General features: G+C 45.0%; 1 protein-coding gene across 1 annotated transcript; it reads left to right on the forward strand.

The window, feature by feature from the left end:
* The first annotated feature begins 7,967 nt into the window (after positions 1-7,967).
* Positions 7,968-14,980, forward strand: MED10 (mediator complex subunit 10). Its single transcript, XM_003932510.4, has 4 exons — positions 7,968-8,187; positions 9,595-9,678; positions 12,456-12,558; positions 14,263-14,980. Exons 1-4 carry the CDS (start codon positions 8,066-8,068, stop codon positions 14,359-14,361), a joined length of 408 nt encoding a protein of 135 aa, XP_003932559.1. The 5' UTR covers positions 7,968-8,065; the 3' UTR covers positions 14,362-14,980.
* Positions 14,981-15,505: the final 525 nt, after the last annotated feature.

The following is a 15,505-nucleotide window of genomic DNA, read 5'->3' on the forward strand; positions in this document are numbered from 1 at the left end:
AAGGAAATTTCCTAGTGGCAGCTCGTGTCGCCTTCGGAGGGAAGCAAGCGGACAGGATCTGTAGTCAGCAATGCTCTGTAGGCATTCTGCACAGGCCTTCCTAGCAGGCTGACCTTTTGACTTACTGGAATTTTCCAACCTAATTTCATTTACATTTGGAGCCTGGAGTGTTGAAATATTAAAACGTTTCTTACAAACAAACCAACAGTATTTACTTTGCTAAATAAAGGGAAGGCAGCCATGACTTAGCTGTGTGAATAAAAGGGAGATTTCAATGTAGGTTTAAGTGGGTTTGGGATGCTGTTGGTTTCAACAGAGAACAATCGTCACTGGAGCAGACATTTTGGACAACTGGGGGATGAGTGCTTTAGACACTGGAGCCGATGGTTAATCACAGGGACTAATGCCATCATTACACTCCAGGCGTGGTCCTGAATTAACCACCTCGTGATCACAATACAGACAGCAAGTGCGGCCGATCCAGGGCAGGGAAGGAGGGGGGTTAAGGTTGGGCTGAGTCCCCTCAAAAAAGATACGTTGGAGTCCTGATTCCCAGTGCCTCAGAATGGAACGTGATTTGGAGATAGCGTCTTCACAGAGGTAATTCCGTGACAATGATGCCACCCGGGTGGGCTCCACTCCAACCCGACTGGTGTCCTCACGGAAAGGAGAAATTTGCACACAGGGAGAGCACCGCGTGCAGCTGGAGGCAGAGACCAACGATGCTTCTGCCGGGCAAGGAACAGCAACCGCGGCCCGCAACCACCAGCAGCCGGCAGAGAGGCCCGGAGCAGGTTCTCCCGCGCGGCCTCCGAGGACACCAGCGCTGCGGGCACCTTGCTCTCAGGCTGATGAATTCCTGTGGTGTAAGTCACTGGTTTGTGGTGTTCTGTTACCGCGCCCTATGGAACAAATACAAAGGGCCTGATGATCACGGACACAGACAGAAGTAACCAGGCGGGGCGGAGGAGGGTGAGGGCGGCGGCGCTGGGGAGCAGCCCTGGTTAGCCTTGCACTGCTCTGTCAACCCGTGCAGGAAGCAGCAGAAACAACTCCCGCAGACCCACAGAAGCACCCGGTTTTCTACGTGATTTGGCAAGCCCAGGGCTGCTAGGCTCCAGCCCACAGAAGAGGAGGACTTCCCAGGGAGCTACATCCGAGAAAACAGGCAGCCTTGGGTTTCTTTCTGTCGCTCCCTGTCTCCTTTCTCCTCAGCCTTCTGATTGCCCAAAGCTGTTTATTGAGCTAGTTCCTAGGTCTGGGACTCTAGGGCATCTGTAAGATTAGATTCCTGTCCTCGAATGCGGAAAATATAGCTGGGAAACTAAAGCATAAAATACCCGGGAATGTTAATGATATTTCAGGAGGCACAAAAATGTCACAAAAGGCAGATGAGAGGGAGGACCCGGATCCAGCCGAGTGCTACTCCGGGGACTGCGTCTGCACCTCCAGTGTCTGCTCTGCGGCGACCGTGACGGTTCTCGCTGGGTCCAGGACTTCAACAAACAAGTTTCTGAAGTTTCATTATTGAGTCTGATGCTTTCTCTGTGTCCTTAGTAGATGAAACAGCCTTCATCGGGTTTAGAAAGTGCTTTTCTATTTTTACTTTTCTCAGAGGTTTATTTTTTATTTTTAAATCATGGTTTGAGCTCAATTTTATTAATATCCAATGTCTGCTTAAAAAATCTACCTGAGATATTTTATCTCCTTTAAACAAATTGTTACATTAATGGATTTGACGATATTTCATAATTCATGCAATCCTAGGAAAGGCACAATGGACCCTAATTTTTTTCCCGATGTGATGATGGGTGACAAGTTGTATTTTTCAAAAACAGCTTTGTGAAAGGAAAAGAAATCTTGGGACCCCAAAAACACTAAGCCAAAGGGACAAGCCAAGCTGAGAACTGCTAAGGGCAAACCTGCCTCCCATTCTTTTCCTAAAAATGATAGCTACTAAGATAAAAAAGAAACATAACTTCTTCATAAGGCATTTTCTCCTGGACAAAGGACAGACAGAACTCAAAGTCATGTCTCTGCTCACTGAGGTAAATGCATATCTGATTGCCTCCTTTGGAAAGGCTAATCAGAAACATAAAAGAATGCAACCATGCGTCTCTTACCTGCCTAGAACCTAGAAGCCCCCTGCCTGCCTCTAGTTGTCCCACTTTTCTGGATGAACCAACGTACATACGTATATTGATTGATGTCTCCTGTCTCTCTAAACTGTATAAAACCAAGCTGTGCCCTTGGGCCCATGTGGTCAGGACCTCCCGAGGCTGTGTCACAGGTATGTGTCTTTAAGTTGGGCAAAATAAACTTCCTCAATTGACTGAAATCTGTCTCAGATACTTGGAGTTCACAGCTTCAACAAGGTCTCTCATCTCACCTGTGCATCTAGCAATGTGACTTCTTACTTCTTCTACTGGGAGGACGGGTTATGTTCCCTCCCTGGGGATCTAAAGGTGCCCTGGCTGTCAGGGGACTTCCGAGGCAAGGTCATAAGAGGTGGTGTTGCTTTCACCTGCTTCTCCTGAGCTCTGTGCTCTTGGCACCCTGCCACCATCAGGGAGGAAGCTCCCAAATCCCACGGAGGCACCCATGTGGAGGGAAAGTGTGGTCGCCAGCCCACAGCCCAGCTGAGTGGGCCATTGTAAAAGTTGGTCCTTTAGCCTCCAGTGTAGACACCCCAGCCCATCTGACACGGAGCACAGAGAAGCTGTGAGTGCCATGAACAGCCCACTTTGCAGATTTGTGAGTGAAATGAAGGACTGAGGTTGTTTTAAGCCACTAAGTTTCAGGGTGGTTTGATATGCCCCAATAGATACTTGATGCATGACAATTGATCCAATTCTGCTAACGTCTCATTTAAGTCCTTGGTATCTACTTTCATGAACAAGATTGACCTCTATTTTCTGGGATTGTCCTTGATGATTTTCATATAAAAGTTAAACTGCTCTTTCAAAATGAGCTGGGATGTATTTCTTCTTTTTCTAGTCTCTGAAAGTATCTGGGTAAGTTTGAAATTATTTTTTAATGTTTGATTTTTAAACAGTTAATGTAAAATACTGTCAGAGCTTATGTCTTTTCTTTGTTTGAAAGAGATTTTTGCCGACTGACCAGTTTATTGAAAGGCTAGGAGCTATTCTAATTTTTTATTTTTCTTAAGTTAATTTTGGTAGTTTCCTAGAAAATTGTTTATATCTTCCAGGCTTTCAAAATTATGAACATATGTTTCACCCTCACTCCTTTATAATACTGTGTATTTTACCCTTCTAGCGCCTTTCTTTTCTTCTTTCCTGATGAGACTTGCCAGAAGCCTATCTATGTGACTCATCTTTTCAACAATCAACTTTTCTTCATCTTTATCTTTCCAGCTTCTAAAGCAGCGACACAGAAAACTAATGCAATAGTTTTCATTTTCATCAGTGTCTGTCCTTACTTCTGTCACTCCTTTAATGTATTTTTGGTGCCTGTGATTTCCCTTTCGATTCTTTTTATTCCTATTCTTTGAGTTGAAACCATAGTTTATTATTTCCAGGCTATTTTCCCTCAAATTATTACTTTAGGAACAAAGCAAAAGTTTGACAAGTAATTCTTGTCATTTAATTCCAAATGCTTTATAATTTTCCTTTTAAATAGAATGTCCACATAATGTATCAACCAAACTGCGACAAGTTTGACATTGAGTGGAAGAGTGCTATTAACAATCACACAAGGACAACAGACATATTCGGGTCTTGCCTATGCTCAGATGTATGTACACTCATGAATTATTTAGAGAGTGTGTTTTGATTTTCAAATGTGTACATATGTGTAGAAAATGAATAAATTCGTAGATTTCTACCGTAATTAGATTGAGGCCAGAAAATCTGGTCTGTGTGATAGAATTTGAGTTTGCTGAAACTTTCTGTGTGGTCTCTAGTGAATGGTCAAGTATTTCCAATGTGCTTGGAAACAATCCATTCTTCAGGGTTCACTGTTTTTCACAGATCACAATTCTTAACCATATTACTTACATCTTCCACATTCTGCATATGCATTTTGGCCTACTTGATTTATTGTTTTCTGACAGAGGTAGTCCAAAGCCCCTGTAATAATTATGGGTTTGGAATTTTTCCTCATATTTTGTCAATTTTTGTGCTAGATATTATGGAACTATGTTGTCAGTTGCTTAAAGGCTAATAGTATCGCATCCTTAATGAGTCTCCTTTTTATCATTAAAAGCATCTTTTTATGTTTCCTTATCAATTTTTATATGCATTAACAACTTTCTTTTGGTTGCCTGCCATATATTATTCTATCTCACCTCTTTATTTTCCACCTGTCCATAAGCTGGTTTTAGGCGTGCCTTTGAAAAGTAACATAGCTAGATTAAAAGAACAAAACACTTTCAATTTGATTCTAATCTGAGAGTCTATCCTTTGAACAAACAGTTACATGTGTTAACATTTATTATGTTCACTAAGGTATGTTTTTAGTGGGGAAGACACATATTTAATGACAGGAAATGCAGTTCATGATACACTTTTATTTAATTTTATTATTTAATTAAGTTTAATTTTTTTTTTTTTTTTTGAGATGGAGTCTTGCTCTGTCTCCAGGCTGGAGTGCAGCGGCATGATCTCAGCTCACTTCAACCTCTGCCTCCAAGGTTCAAGTGATTCTCCTGCCTCAGTGTCCCGAGTAGCTGGAACTACAGGTGTGCACCACCATGCACAGCTAATTTTTGTATTTTTAGTAGAGATGGCGTTTCACTATGTTGACCAGGATAGTCTCAATCTCTTGACCTCGTGATCCGCCTGTCTCAGCCTCCCAAAGTGCTGGGATGACAGGCGTGAGCCACCATGTCCGGTCTAATTTTATTTTTAATTAACAAATAATAATTGTCTATTTTTATAGAGTACAGATGTCAGGGGCATTTGAACCAGAGCAACTCCATCTTTAATAGGAGCTGGGTAAAATAAGGCTGAGACCTACTGGGCTGCATTCCCAGATGGTTAGGCATTCTAAGTCACAAGATGAGATAGGAGGTCAGCACCAAAGACAGGTCATAAAGACCTTGCTGATAAGACAGTTTGCAGTAAAGAAGCCAGCTAAAACCTACCAAAACCAAGATGGCAACGTTCTCACTGCTATGCTCCCACCAGCACCGCAAAGTTGCAAACATGGTGGCCTGTCAGGGAGTGACCCTGCACGGTCTAAAAAGGGGAGGCATAAATAATCTGTTACTTGTTTAGCATACAATCAAGAAATAACCATAAAAGTGTGCAACCAGTAGTTCTTGGAGCACTCTGCCTATGGAGTAGCCATTCTTTATTTCTTTATTTTACAAATACACTTGCTTTTACTTTACATATGGACTCATCCTGCATTCTTTCTTGTGTGAGATCCAAGTACCTTCTCTTGGGGTCTGGATTGGAACCTCTTTCTGGAAACACAGATATCTCTTTGACATAGTGATTTCAATTCCTTTGGGTATTGTGAAAGGAAAATAAAATTTGGGGCCCCCAAATCATTAAACTAAAGGGAAAAGTCATGCTGGAATGTGCTTTGGGCCAACCTGCCTCCCATCCTATCCAGTCATTCCCCTGCTCACTTAGATAGATACACATGTAATTGCCTCCTTTGGAAAGGCAAATCAGAAACGCAAAAGAACGTAGCCATTTGTCTCTTACCTACCAGTGACCTGGAAGGCACCTCCCAGCTTTGAGTTGTCCTGCCTTTATGGATGGAACCAATGTTCACCTTACATATATCGATTGATGTCTCATGTTTCCCTAAAATGTATAAAACAAAGCTTGTGCCCTGACCACCTTGGGCCCATGTGGTCAGGACCTCCTGAGGCTGTGTCATGGGTGTGCATCCTCAACCCTGGCAAAATAAACTTTTAAATTAACTAAGACCTGTCTCAGATATTCGGGGTTCATAGTATATACTCAGAAGCAGGACTGCTGGATCACATGGCGATCTCATTTTTAGAATTTTGAGAAACCTCCATACTATTTTCCATTAGGGCTGCATTAATTTACATTCCCACCAACAGTGGACAAGGGTTCCCTTTTCTCCATGTTCTCACCAACATTCATTTTCTTTGTTTTTTTTTTTTTTGGTTATAGCCCTTCTAACAGTGTAAGGTGATATTTCATTGTGCTTTTAATTTGTATTTCCCTGATGATATGTGATGCTGAGCATGTATGCTGGTCATTTTTGTATCTTCTTTTGAATAGTATCTGTTCAGGTCCTTTGCCTATTTAAAAACTGTTTCTTTTTCTTTTTTTTTTTTTTTTGGCTGTTGAGTTGTGGTCCTTTAATTCTTGCATTTTATTTTGTGCATTTCATTTTGCATACTTGTTCTTTGCTTCTTTATCCCCCCCTTTTCTTGACTTCTATTGGGTTGACTGTATTTTCTTTACTCCTTTCCGCCTCTCTACTAGTTTGAGAATTATATATACTAGCAAAGAGATACCCTTAAATTTTTAAAATACATGCTTACCAAAGGCTAAGTTCCATCGATTATCTATCTCTTTCTTACTTATGAAAATTGAGTAAGGCTGTTCACTCTATGCCTCTACCCCTCCCCAATAACTTTAAATTTTTTTTATTTCTACCTTTTTTTTTTTTTTTTTTTTTTTTTTGAGACAGAGTCTCCTCGCTCTGTTGCCCAGGCTGGAATGCAATGGTACAATCTCAGGTTATTGTAACCTCTGTCTCATAGGTTGAAGCAATTCTCCTGTCTTAGCCTCCTGTGTAGCTGAGACTACAGGCGCAGGCTGATTTTTGAATTTTTGGTAGAGATGGAGGCGGGGTTTTGCCATACTGGTTAGGCTGGTCTCCAATTCCTTACCTCAGCTTTGGCCTCCCAAAGTGCTGGGACTACAGGTGTAAGCCACGGCGCCCAGCCTCCACTTTGTTTTATAATTCCCTAAAGTTAATTGTTTTAAACCAGGAGAGAAGTATTTTATGTAACATTTCCGTGTATCAGCCCAGCCTACCATACCAGCTGGAGTGCCCTGATTCCGTGTTTGGCAAGTCACTTACCTTCTCTTGGTTTCCATTTCTGGTCACAGCTGGGAGAGGCTTTGGAGATTATCTAGCAAAGGAGTTCCTTCACTTTGCACTGAAAAGTACAGGCCACAAATATATTCAGTAAAAGAAGAAATCACTTGAGTAATTTAAACAGGCTGGGGGAGATGTCAGATACCATAGGAAATCAGGCAGAAAAGTTTCTTAAGCGTAAGAGTGAGATGATCAAAACTGAATTTCAATGGATAAACGGCAGTTTACTAAAAGTTTTGTGAAGGAGGGGAGGTTTTTTCAGCGACAGGGCAACCCCATAGGGCGCTGTTGGGTCAGAATTGGCCTGAGGAGGTGAGGGCCTTACCTAGGAAGGCAGCAGGGGTCTGGGAAGCAGGGTTAGCGGCAGGAGCCAGGGGAGGCGGCGCCGACTACACCTAAGAGGAAAGGAGGGAGGCCCGCGCTGTTCCCTAGCGTTCTGGCAGAGGGTCAGGGAGACTACCGTTATTGGTCCTTCATACAAACTTTAGGATTTTCATCCAAGTGTGTGTTGCTTGAAGATGCTCCATTGCACGAAGTCTTCAACTTCTGCCACGACCGAGGCAGGTCTGATGTGAGTGTAAGCACTCGCCCCGCTGCGCGCGGAAGCCTGCTCTGTATCCAGACCGCATCCCCGAAAGCCCGCCCCGCCCGGCCCTTAGGCCCCTCCCGGCCCTTAGGCCCCTCCCTTTCTCTCCCCTCCCCGCCCCGCCCCGCCCGTAGGCCCCTCCCCTCTCCGCCCCTAGATCCTCCCCTCCTGTCCTTAGGCCCCTCCCCTCCCCGACCTTAGGCCCTCCCCGCCCCGCCCTCATGCCCTCCACTCTTGCCCTTAGGCCTCGCCCCCAACGAGCCCGTTCCGACAACCAGGCTCCGCCCCCAACAGCTCGCCCACGCGCTCCCAGAGGAAACGGAAGTGGTATCTGTCCGGACGGAAGCAGGAAGCGGGAGCGTAGGGCCACACCTGCTGCTCTGCTGGCTGAGGCTGTGCGGCGGGGGTCGGGCCAAGGCGATGGCGGAGAAGTTTGACCACCTAGAGGAGCACCTGGAGAAGTTCGTGGAGAACATTCGGCAGCTCGGCATCATCGTCAGTGACTTCCAGCCCAGCAGCCAGGCCGGACTCAACCAGAAGCTGTGAGTGGCGGCCCGAGGCTGCCGGCGTCTCCCCATGGCCTGGCCTGGCAGCGTGTGCTCGGGGAGCGGGGATCGAGGGAGGCGGAGCCGAGCCCGACCGCTGCTCCTGCCCGACCAGCCCCCCGGTCTGGTCCCGGAGCCCGGGGCGTCTTTCCTGGCTGTGTTCAGAGGGCGGGACCCGCGCTGCCGCCTGTTGCCAACCGTCTCCTTTCCAGCTTGGTTGGAGGAACCTTTTTGGGGCCCGTTTGGAGACATAATCATGGCCGGATGATGTACTTTCCGTTTCCCTGTCAAGGGAATCATGCTTTCTGTTCTAGCATCTCCCCTCTCATGTGTGACCCCTCCCAGCCTTTCCTCCTGGAGCCCTTCTCGGAGTTGAGTCCCTGTCCCCTGAGGGGAGGCAGGCTCCGCAGTGAGTGCGCGCCCTAAACTTCGCCTCAGAAGGTGACATTCCGAAGCCACCTGCTGCAGAGGCCTGACAGTGGAGGAACTGGGGGGAGGTGGTGCTGAGGAAGGTTACAGAATGTTTATTAATTATTATTATATTTTGGCAACAGCCTTGTGCTGATCGTGGCACTAGGCCCTGGGATGGAGAAAAGGCAAATGAAAGTGCAGGACTTTCGAGAAGGGCTTTAAATGGGGCACGGACATGCAAAATATTGCAGCCGAGGTTCCATACCCAGTGTTGTGGCAATAGCCAGGCCAGCGGGCTGGTGGATGGCTTGCTTTCGCTCAGACTTTGAGTATAATCAGCTGCCGTGTGTTCGCTGATACCTCACACAGTCATATGCCCAGTCAGGTCATTGCTTTTGAGAGAAAGTTCATATTTTTCATCAGGTTCCCTCTCAATCCTCGTTACTGGCAATTTCTAGTTTAGAAGGGAAGTAACAAACATTTAAGAGTATCTTGTAGGCCGGGCGCGGTGGCTCAAGCCTGTAATCCCAGTACTTTGGGAGGCCGAGGCGGGTGGATCACAAGGTCGAGAGATCGAGACCAACCTGGTCAACATGGTGAAACCCCGTCTCTACTAAAAATACAAGAAATTAGCTGGGCATGGTGGCGCGTGCCTATAATCCCAGCTACTCAGGAGGCTGAGGCAGGAGAATTGCCTGAACCCAGGAGGCGGAGGTTGCGGTGAGCCGAGATCGCGCCATTGCACTCCAGCCTGGGTAACAAGAGCGAAACTCCGTCTCAAAAAAAAAAAAAAAAGAGTATCTTGTAACTCTAAAGATGTCCTAGGAATCCTGTAGCTAACCAAAGAGGTCAGGGCCTTGTATAACCCGCACAAGTGTGAGGAGAGCTTGTGTGGAGCCCCACTTGGCTGGGTAGCTCTATGGGTGGTAGCTCTGTGGGTGGGGCTTATTAAGTGAAACTAACCGGACGACTGTGTTTTTGCCTTTCCCCCAGGAATTTTATCGTTACTGGCTTACAGGATATTGATAAGTGCAGACAGCAGCTTCATGATATTACTGTACCGTTAGAAGTTTTTGAGTAAGTAACATTCTTGATGTTAGTCTTGGGTATAAATCTTGTTCAGTTGTGGTGTGGTATCATGACTTCTTGGTCACTGACGTTTGAGGGCCTGCTGTGTGGTAGGCACAGCCTAGGTGCTGGGGATGTGCCAGTGGCAAAAAAGTAGACAAAAATACTTGTCCTCATGGAACTTAACACTTTAATAGATTACAAAACTAAAAAAAGAATTTCCTTAATATTGTATTGTTGAAAAAAGTTACATATAAATAAAGGCTTATTAAATACATGAAAAACATCGTAGGTTTTCAAAGTCCTGCTTAGGCTAAAGAACAGTCACATAACTTCCTTTTTTCCTTAAGAGGTGAAAAGTCTTATGAGGACTATATTACTGTATACATTTTTTTTAAAAATGGCAACCAGAAGCAGCCTGAAAAGCAGTCTGGTTTGATGTTCCCAAACTGCCTGTGAAGTGCTAGTTCTGAGAGATGGAAATATCTGCTCTGTCGAAGGAGGAAAGAAAGGGTTCTTATTCCAAGTATGTTTGGGAGGCTGTTCACTGTTTTCTGTGGGAGAGTTGCGTGCACCTATCTCAGTAATAGTCCTGAGAACACATACAGGAATAAGCTTTTTAGGTTTTTGAAATCCAGGTTTTATCCCATTGGTTTAGTCACATCTCTGATTTCACACGTGAAGGAGCTGATAAGTAATTGCAACAGGTTGTTTACCTAATAAGTGTCAGAGTTAAGACGAAACCCCCGGACTCACACTTTCTTGACCAGTGCAAAGCAGCCTCTCCCTCCTGGTGCTGGCCCAGAACAGCAAGAACGTTTTAGTATTTCTTGCAGCGAAACTGCAAATGTAAATCACTAGATTTCCTTGAGCAGTAAAGGGGAAAAATTGTGGTTGTTTTCCATTCCAAAAGGTCGGAGATACAAGTTCTAGTTATAGTGCAGCAGCAGCCTACAGAGACAGGGCAGGTACAGAGATGGTTTTCTTGGTTTCTGATCTTCTGTCCACCTGCTGATGACTTCACCACATGTTCCCTACCTGTGCTCAGTGGGCACCGCTGAGACGTCTGACTTCAGGTGGGAGTGAAGGTTTTACGCCTGAGAGTACTCTTGGCTTTGGCTTTCTGCTTGAGTCCCGGAATGCACTGTCCTGTGTGCTCCTCTGGTTATGAATGCAGGGGGTGCACCGAGTGACAAGTGGCAAGTAACTCCTTGTGTCTTCTGAAGCTGAACAAATGGAGACTGATCAGAACAGATTGCTTCAGGGCAGAAGGAAGTGCTGGGCCCAGGGGTGGATGAGGTTGACCTGAGGTCTCAGGAGGAGGATGCCAGTGAGCCCTAATACAGAGCAGATGCTGGGGGTTCATCTGCAAACCGGCTGCCGATGTCTACCCAATGTAGACAGAATTTCCAGGTCCCCAAGTGGCCTTTTCAGCATATACGTTTTCATACACACCAACTGTGTCTTTAGCTGAGATGAAAAGAGCTCGGCCCTTGTACCCAGGACTTTGTATATGGTCAGGAGTGGGTTCCACCCTTGGGTCTTAAAAGAGCCAGGTCTGAGCAGGATGTCCATGGTGTTGAAGAAACGGCTGTCAGGCTGTCAGGTGACATGGTCAACCTTATCCTGTGAGCCTGTCAGGTTTTCTTGAGAAATGGATAGATTTTGTTTAGAATTAACCATAATTTGCTACCTTATATTATTTCAAAAACACTGAAATGAAATAGAATTTCTAGAACTTGCCATGTTTTTGTCTTTTGCTATCTGTCAAGCCTACTGTTTTTTATAGCATCAGTAACCTAATGATATCTTCATTCTCAAGTGATTTTGTATTTTTGGCCTCAGTTATAAAAAAAGCTAAAGTAGAGTTCGTTTTCAGTTTTTGTTTTTGTTTTAAATAATGAATGATTCAATTTAGTTGAATGATAAGATTTCTTTAGTGTACAGAAATAGGCAGGTGGCCTGCTCTTGGTGAAATTTAGATACTGATCTAGGCAGTATGCTTAATTAAGTCTTTAGGATAATGAAGATAATTTCTGGGGGAAGTGTCAGAAATTCTAAGTAACAGCTTTATACTGTTTAGACATAATTGGCCAGAATGTCTGTGCTATATTTAAACTACTTAGGTGTATTGAATGAAGTAGTATATTTAGTGAAGTGGTATCATTTTACAAACCATCCCACTGCTTTAAAAAGAAGCCCCCTCTTCTTTTTAAAGCAGTGGGATGGTTTATAAAATGATCCTGGGGCCGTCGCTACCGGGACGGTAGCTCTCCTTTCCTTTCCCCTTACGCTCCTCCACAGAGCGTTTGCCAAGCCTCAGGGCTGACGTGGAGTGGAGGCTGCGTCGTAGCGGGGTTCCCCTGTGTCACCCAGGCCTGAACCCCTGGCGCTCACTTAGTTTCTTCTTTTGTCAAGAGTTGCCTTACCATACAGGTTGTTATAAGAATCAGAAGGTACTAATAGCATGAATGGACTTTGAAAAGTGCAAACGCTAAACAAATATAAAGTGATACGGCTTGTGAGTGTGCTTTGGTTTATAAGTGATGATTAGTTGATTTGATGAGCTGTTCATATTATCAGACATAATGAGATCAGATTAACTGTACTTATGTAAATGAAGGAATCTTAATTCCCCTGGTTCCTAGACTCAGTTTTGTCTAAACAAGGCCATGTGCAGTTATATATACCTGACCATTTTTCCCCCATATCTTTCAGAAAGCTGAGAGAATAGGTGTCAGTCATGGGAATATGGGAATGCTAATTGAAGTGTTTCGTGTTTTCAGATATATAGATCAAGGTCGAAACCCCCAACTCTACACCAAAGAGTGCCTGGAGAGGGCTCTAGCTAAAAATGAGCAAGTTAAAGGCAAGATTGACACCATGAAGGTAAGACTCTAAGGAGTGTCAGGAATACACTGGAAAGAGATGCCTTCTCAGTGAAATTTGGTTAAGAGACTGTCATTTTTTTTCCATACTTGCTAGAATATTGACTATTTCGTAATTTTACACATTGGGATTTCTGAATTGTGTAATAGGCAGTAAGTAAAATTAGATGTGAGTGATCTGTGTAGCAGCATTAAAAACATACACTAATCTTACTCTTAAGAAAATCTAGGGTAATTTTTGTGATTGGTAGTTCTCACTGGCTGTGATTGTTTTCATTTTTTTAAGATGCACTTTTATTGCATTGATACTTTCTATTTCTGTAGTAATTCCTACTGTTGAAGGCTTCGCCTGTAGTCCTAGTTCTTTGGATTAGAGGATTCTTGAGTGTTGATTTTTCTCTTCATTCAGCTTCTGCCCCCCACACTTCTTTTTACCATATCCACTGTCATGAAATCCTCCAGATCATCTGCTTAGTTTTTCTTTGCCTTGATGAGATGTAGAGAACGCTCTGCACTTGAACATGAAATAATTTTTTCTTAAATTGACTCAAATGTTGTTCAAATTGGTGTTTGGTTTCTTTGTTTGGACTTCACGGCTGCTCCTGTCGGTCGGCGCCACGTGACTGTGACTGACCGCGGTGTACAGCAGGGAGCCCAGCCCGCCTCTCCTCCTGCCCACACCACTTGCCCCTTCCTTCTCCGGGCCGTCTACGCTGGCCTGGTTTCCAGCTCTGGAATACATCCAGCTCTTGCATTTGTGTTCTTTTCTCCTGCTATCTTCTCCGCCTAGAGCTCTTCCATGTGCTGTCCTCCAGTCCCAGATGATTTTGCCTCTTCACAGAAGCCTTTGGGACCAGCCTTTTCTAAAGCTGCTTTTCTTGAGAATCCTGGTCAAGATTTACCTTTTATTTTTTCTGTTTGCTCTGTCTCCTCTGCTGGCTCCTTGAGCTCCAGGATCACAGGGGACATGAATGTCCTGTTCCCACTGATGCCTGGTGCCAGACTGGGACACGTGTGCTCAGCCATGGCCGATGTGCACAGGCAGGGATGGTCACACAGTGGCCTTTTGCTGCTCTGGCCGAGTGGGAGGAGCAAGGGGAGGAGCTGTCAGAAGGAGACCTGCCTACTCACAGGCAGGCCACAGGGCTTCCAGAATCCCCTGCAGACGATCCCCTCCTGGTGGTAAGCAGCACACCTTGGAAGTGGTGTTTTGTTAGAGTTGCTGGTATGGTGACCATACCTCATCTCTGTCCATTTGGGATTGAGGAGTTGTTGGTCCAGCATCACCTTCAGCACCTAGTGTACTCTTTATCAGAAGTGAGGGGTGATGGTTTTGATCCGGTCTGCTGAGTAAAGCTGAGTGAGAATTATATTGGCCAGCAGAAACGTCTCTCTCCATGTGAACATAGCCACTGGGCCCCCAGGGATGTGGCTCACAGTTGCAGCAGGCTCCTATCACACCGATGCCTTTGGGCAGTGCAGAATCCTGCCGCTGTCGGTGATGCCCGGGGCCATGCAGTTTCACTTCCTTTTGCATATGTTGCCATTGGTGTCATTTCCTCTGAGATCAGTGGAAGTCTCAGGTCAGTCCCGTGGCCCTGTTTTGCTTAGTGGGCCCTGTGTTTAAACTTCCAGAAGGCATATTTTAAATAGCTATTGGAGTGTTGAAGTAGAGAGCTCCTTTGAAAATGTGTTTTCTTTGTAGAAATTTAAAAGCCTGTTGATTCAAGAACTTTCTAAAGTATTTCCGGAAGACATGGCTAAGTATCGAAGCATCCGGGGGGAGGATCACCCGCCTTCTTAACCGGCTCAACCTCCCTCTGTGAAGACCCCTGTGACTGCGATGCTGCCTAAGGCTGGGACTGGAGCGCTGATGCCACCTTCCTGCTGACATGGGACTGGGCCCTGTTCCGCCCCTCAGCCCCTCTGTCCTCATTGTTCGGCCTCATGGGACAGCAGGGCTAGAGGAGAAACGGAGCTGTGTCCCGGCCGTTCCAGCAGCTTCTCTGTCCATCCGGCGTCGTCTGGCTCTCAGAGTGGTGACTCCATGTCACCATGGGGATCATTCTCTGCAGGCAGATGGGGCGCAGGAAAACAGGCTTGGAAATGTTAAATATGATGGGTAAATTAAAAGTTTTACAACATTCTACCTAATATTTTTCTTTTCCTGTACTCTTTGTGTTCCATTTTATTGTGTCAGAAAGCTAAAAGACTAGGAAAAAATTTTTTTAAAAGAAAAATCGGTTTAATATGGAAAATACTTAAATTGGTATTATATTTTACATTTTCAAGTATAGTGCATAAATAATGTTTTAAATGTAACTGTTTTCATGGATTTCAGTTAGACATGCATACAATAAACTAAGTGGCTTATTCTATGTAATTATTTTTGTAATTTTTTATAATATAGTACAGTGTGTCTCAATTATTACTTTCCCAGAGGGTTGGTAATATTCCTAAGAAAATTTGTTCTCCAGGCATTTAGGCAGGAAAAACTAAAGCAAAACGTAGAATTCCAGTTTTTTCTACAACCCCTTTCCTAGGGCCTGTGGAACAGCAGTTTACTGACACTCTTGGATGCCCTGCAGTGCGAGCTTATAGACCACGAGGAGATTCCCAGAAACTGCACCTGCTTGGTGGTGGGGGGCGGGGCCTGAGAACTGCATTTCTCATGAACTGCAGGTGGCGCTGTGTCTGTGATCTGTAGGCGTTGAGGCCCTAGTGGCGGCCTGTGCTGGGCTCCACCTGTAGACCCCTGTGTTGGAATGGCCTGGGCAGGCTGGTTAGCAAGGTAAGGCCCCAGTTCAGACCTGTTAAGCCACAGGCTTTACGATGGGGCCAGGGGATCTGCATTGATTTGCCTCCTATGATTGATCCTGAACCAGCCTAGATCCTAGCCAGGGCTGTCAGAAGAAAATACTACATTCTGGGTGGTTTACACAACAAAC

Source organism: Saimiri boliviensis, chromosome 1 (assembly GCF_048565385.1).
Source record: "Saimiri boliviensis isolate mSaiBol1 chromosome 1, mSaiBol1.pri, whole genome shotgun sequence".
In the NCBI taxonomy this organism is placed as follows: domain Eukaryota; kingdom Metazoa; phylum Chordata; class Mammalia; order Primates; family Cebidae; genus Saimiri; species Saimiri boliviensis.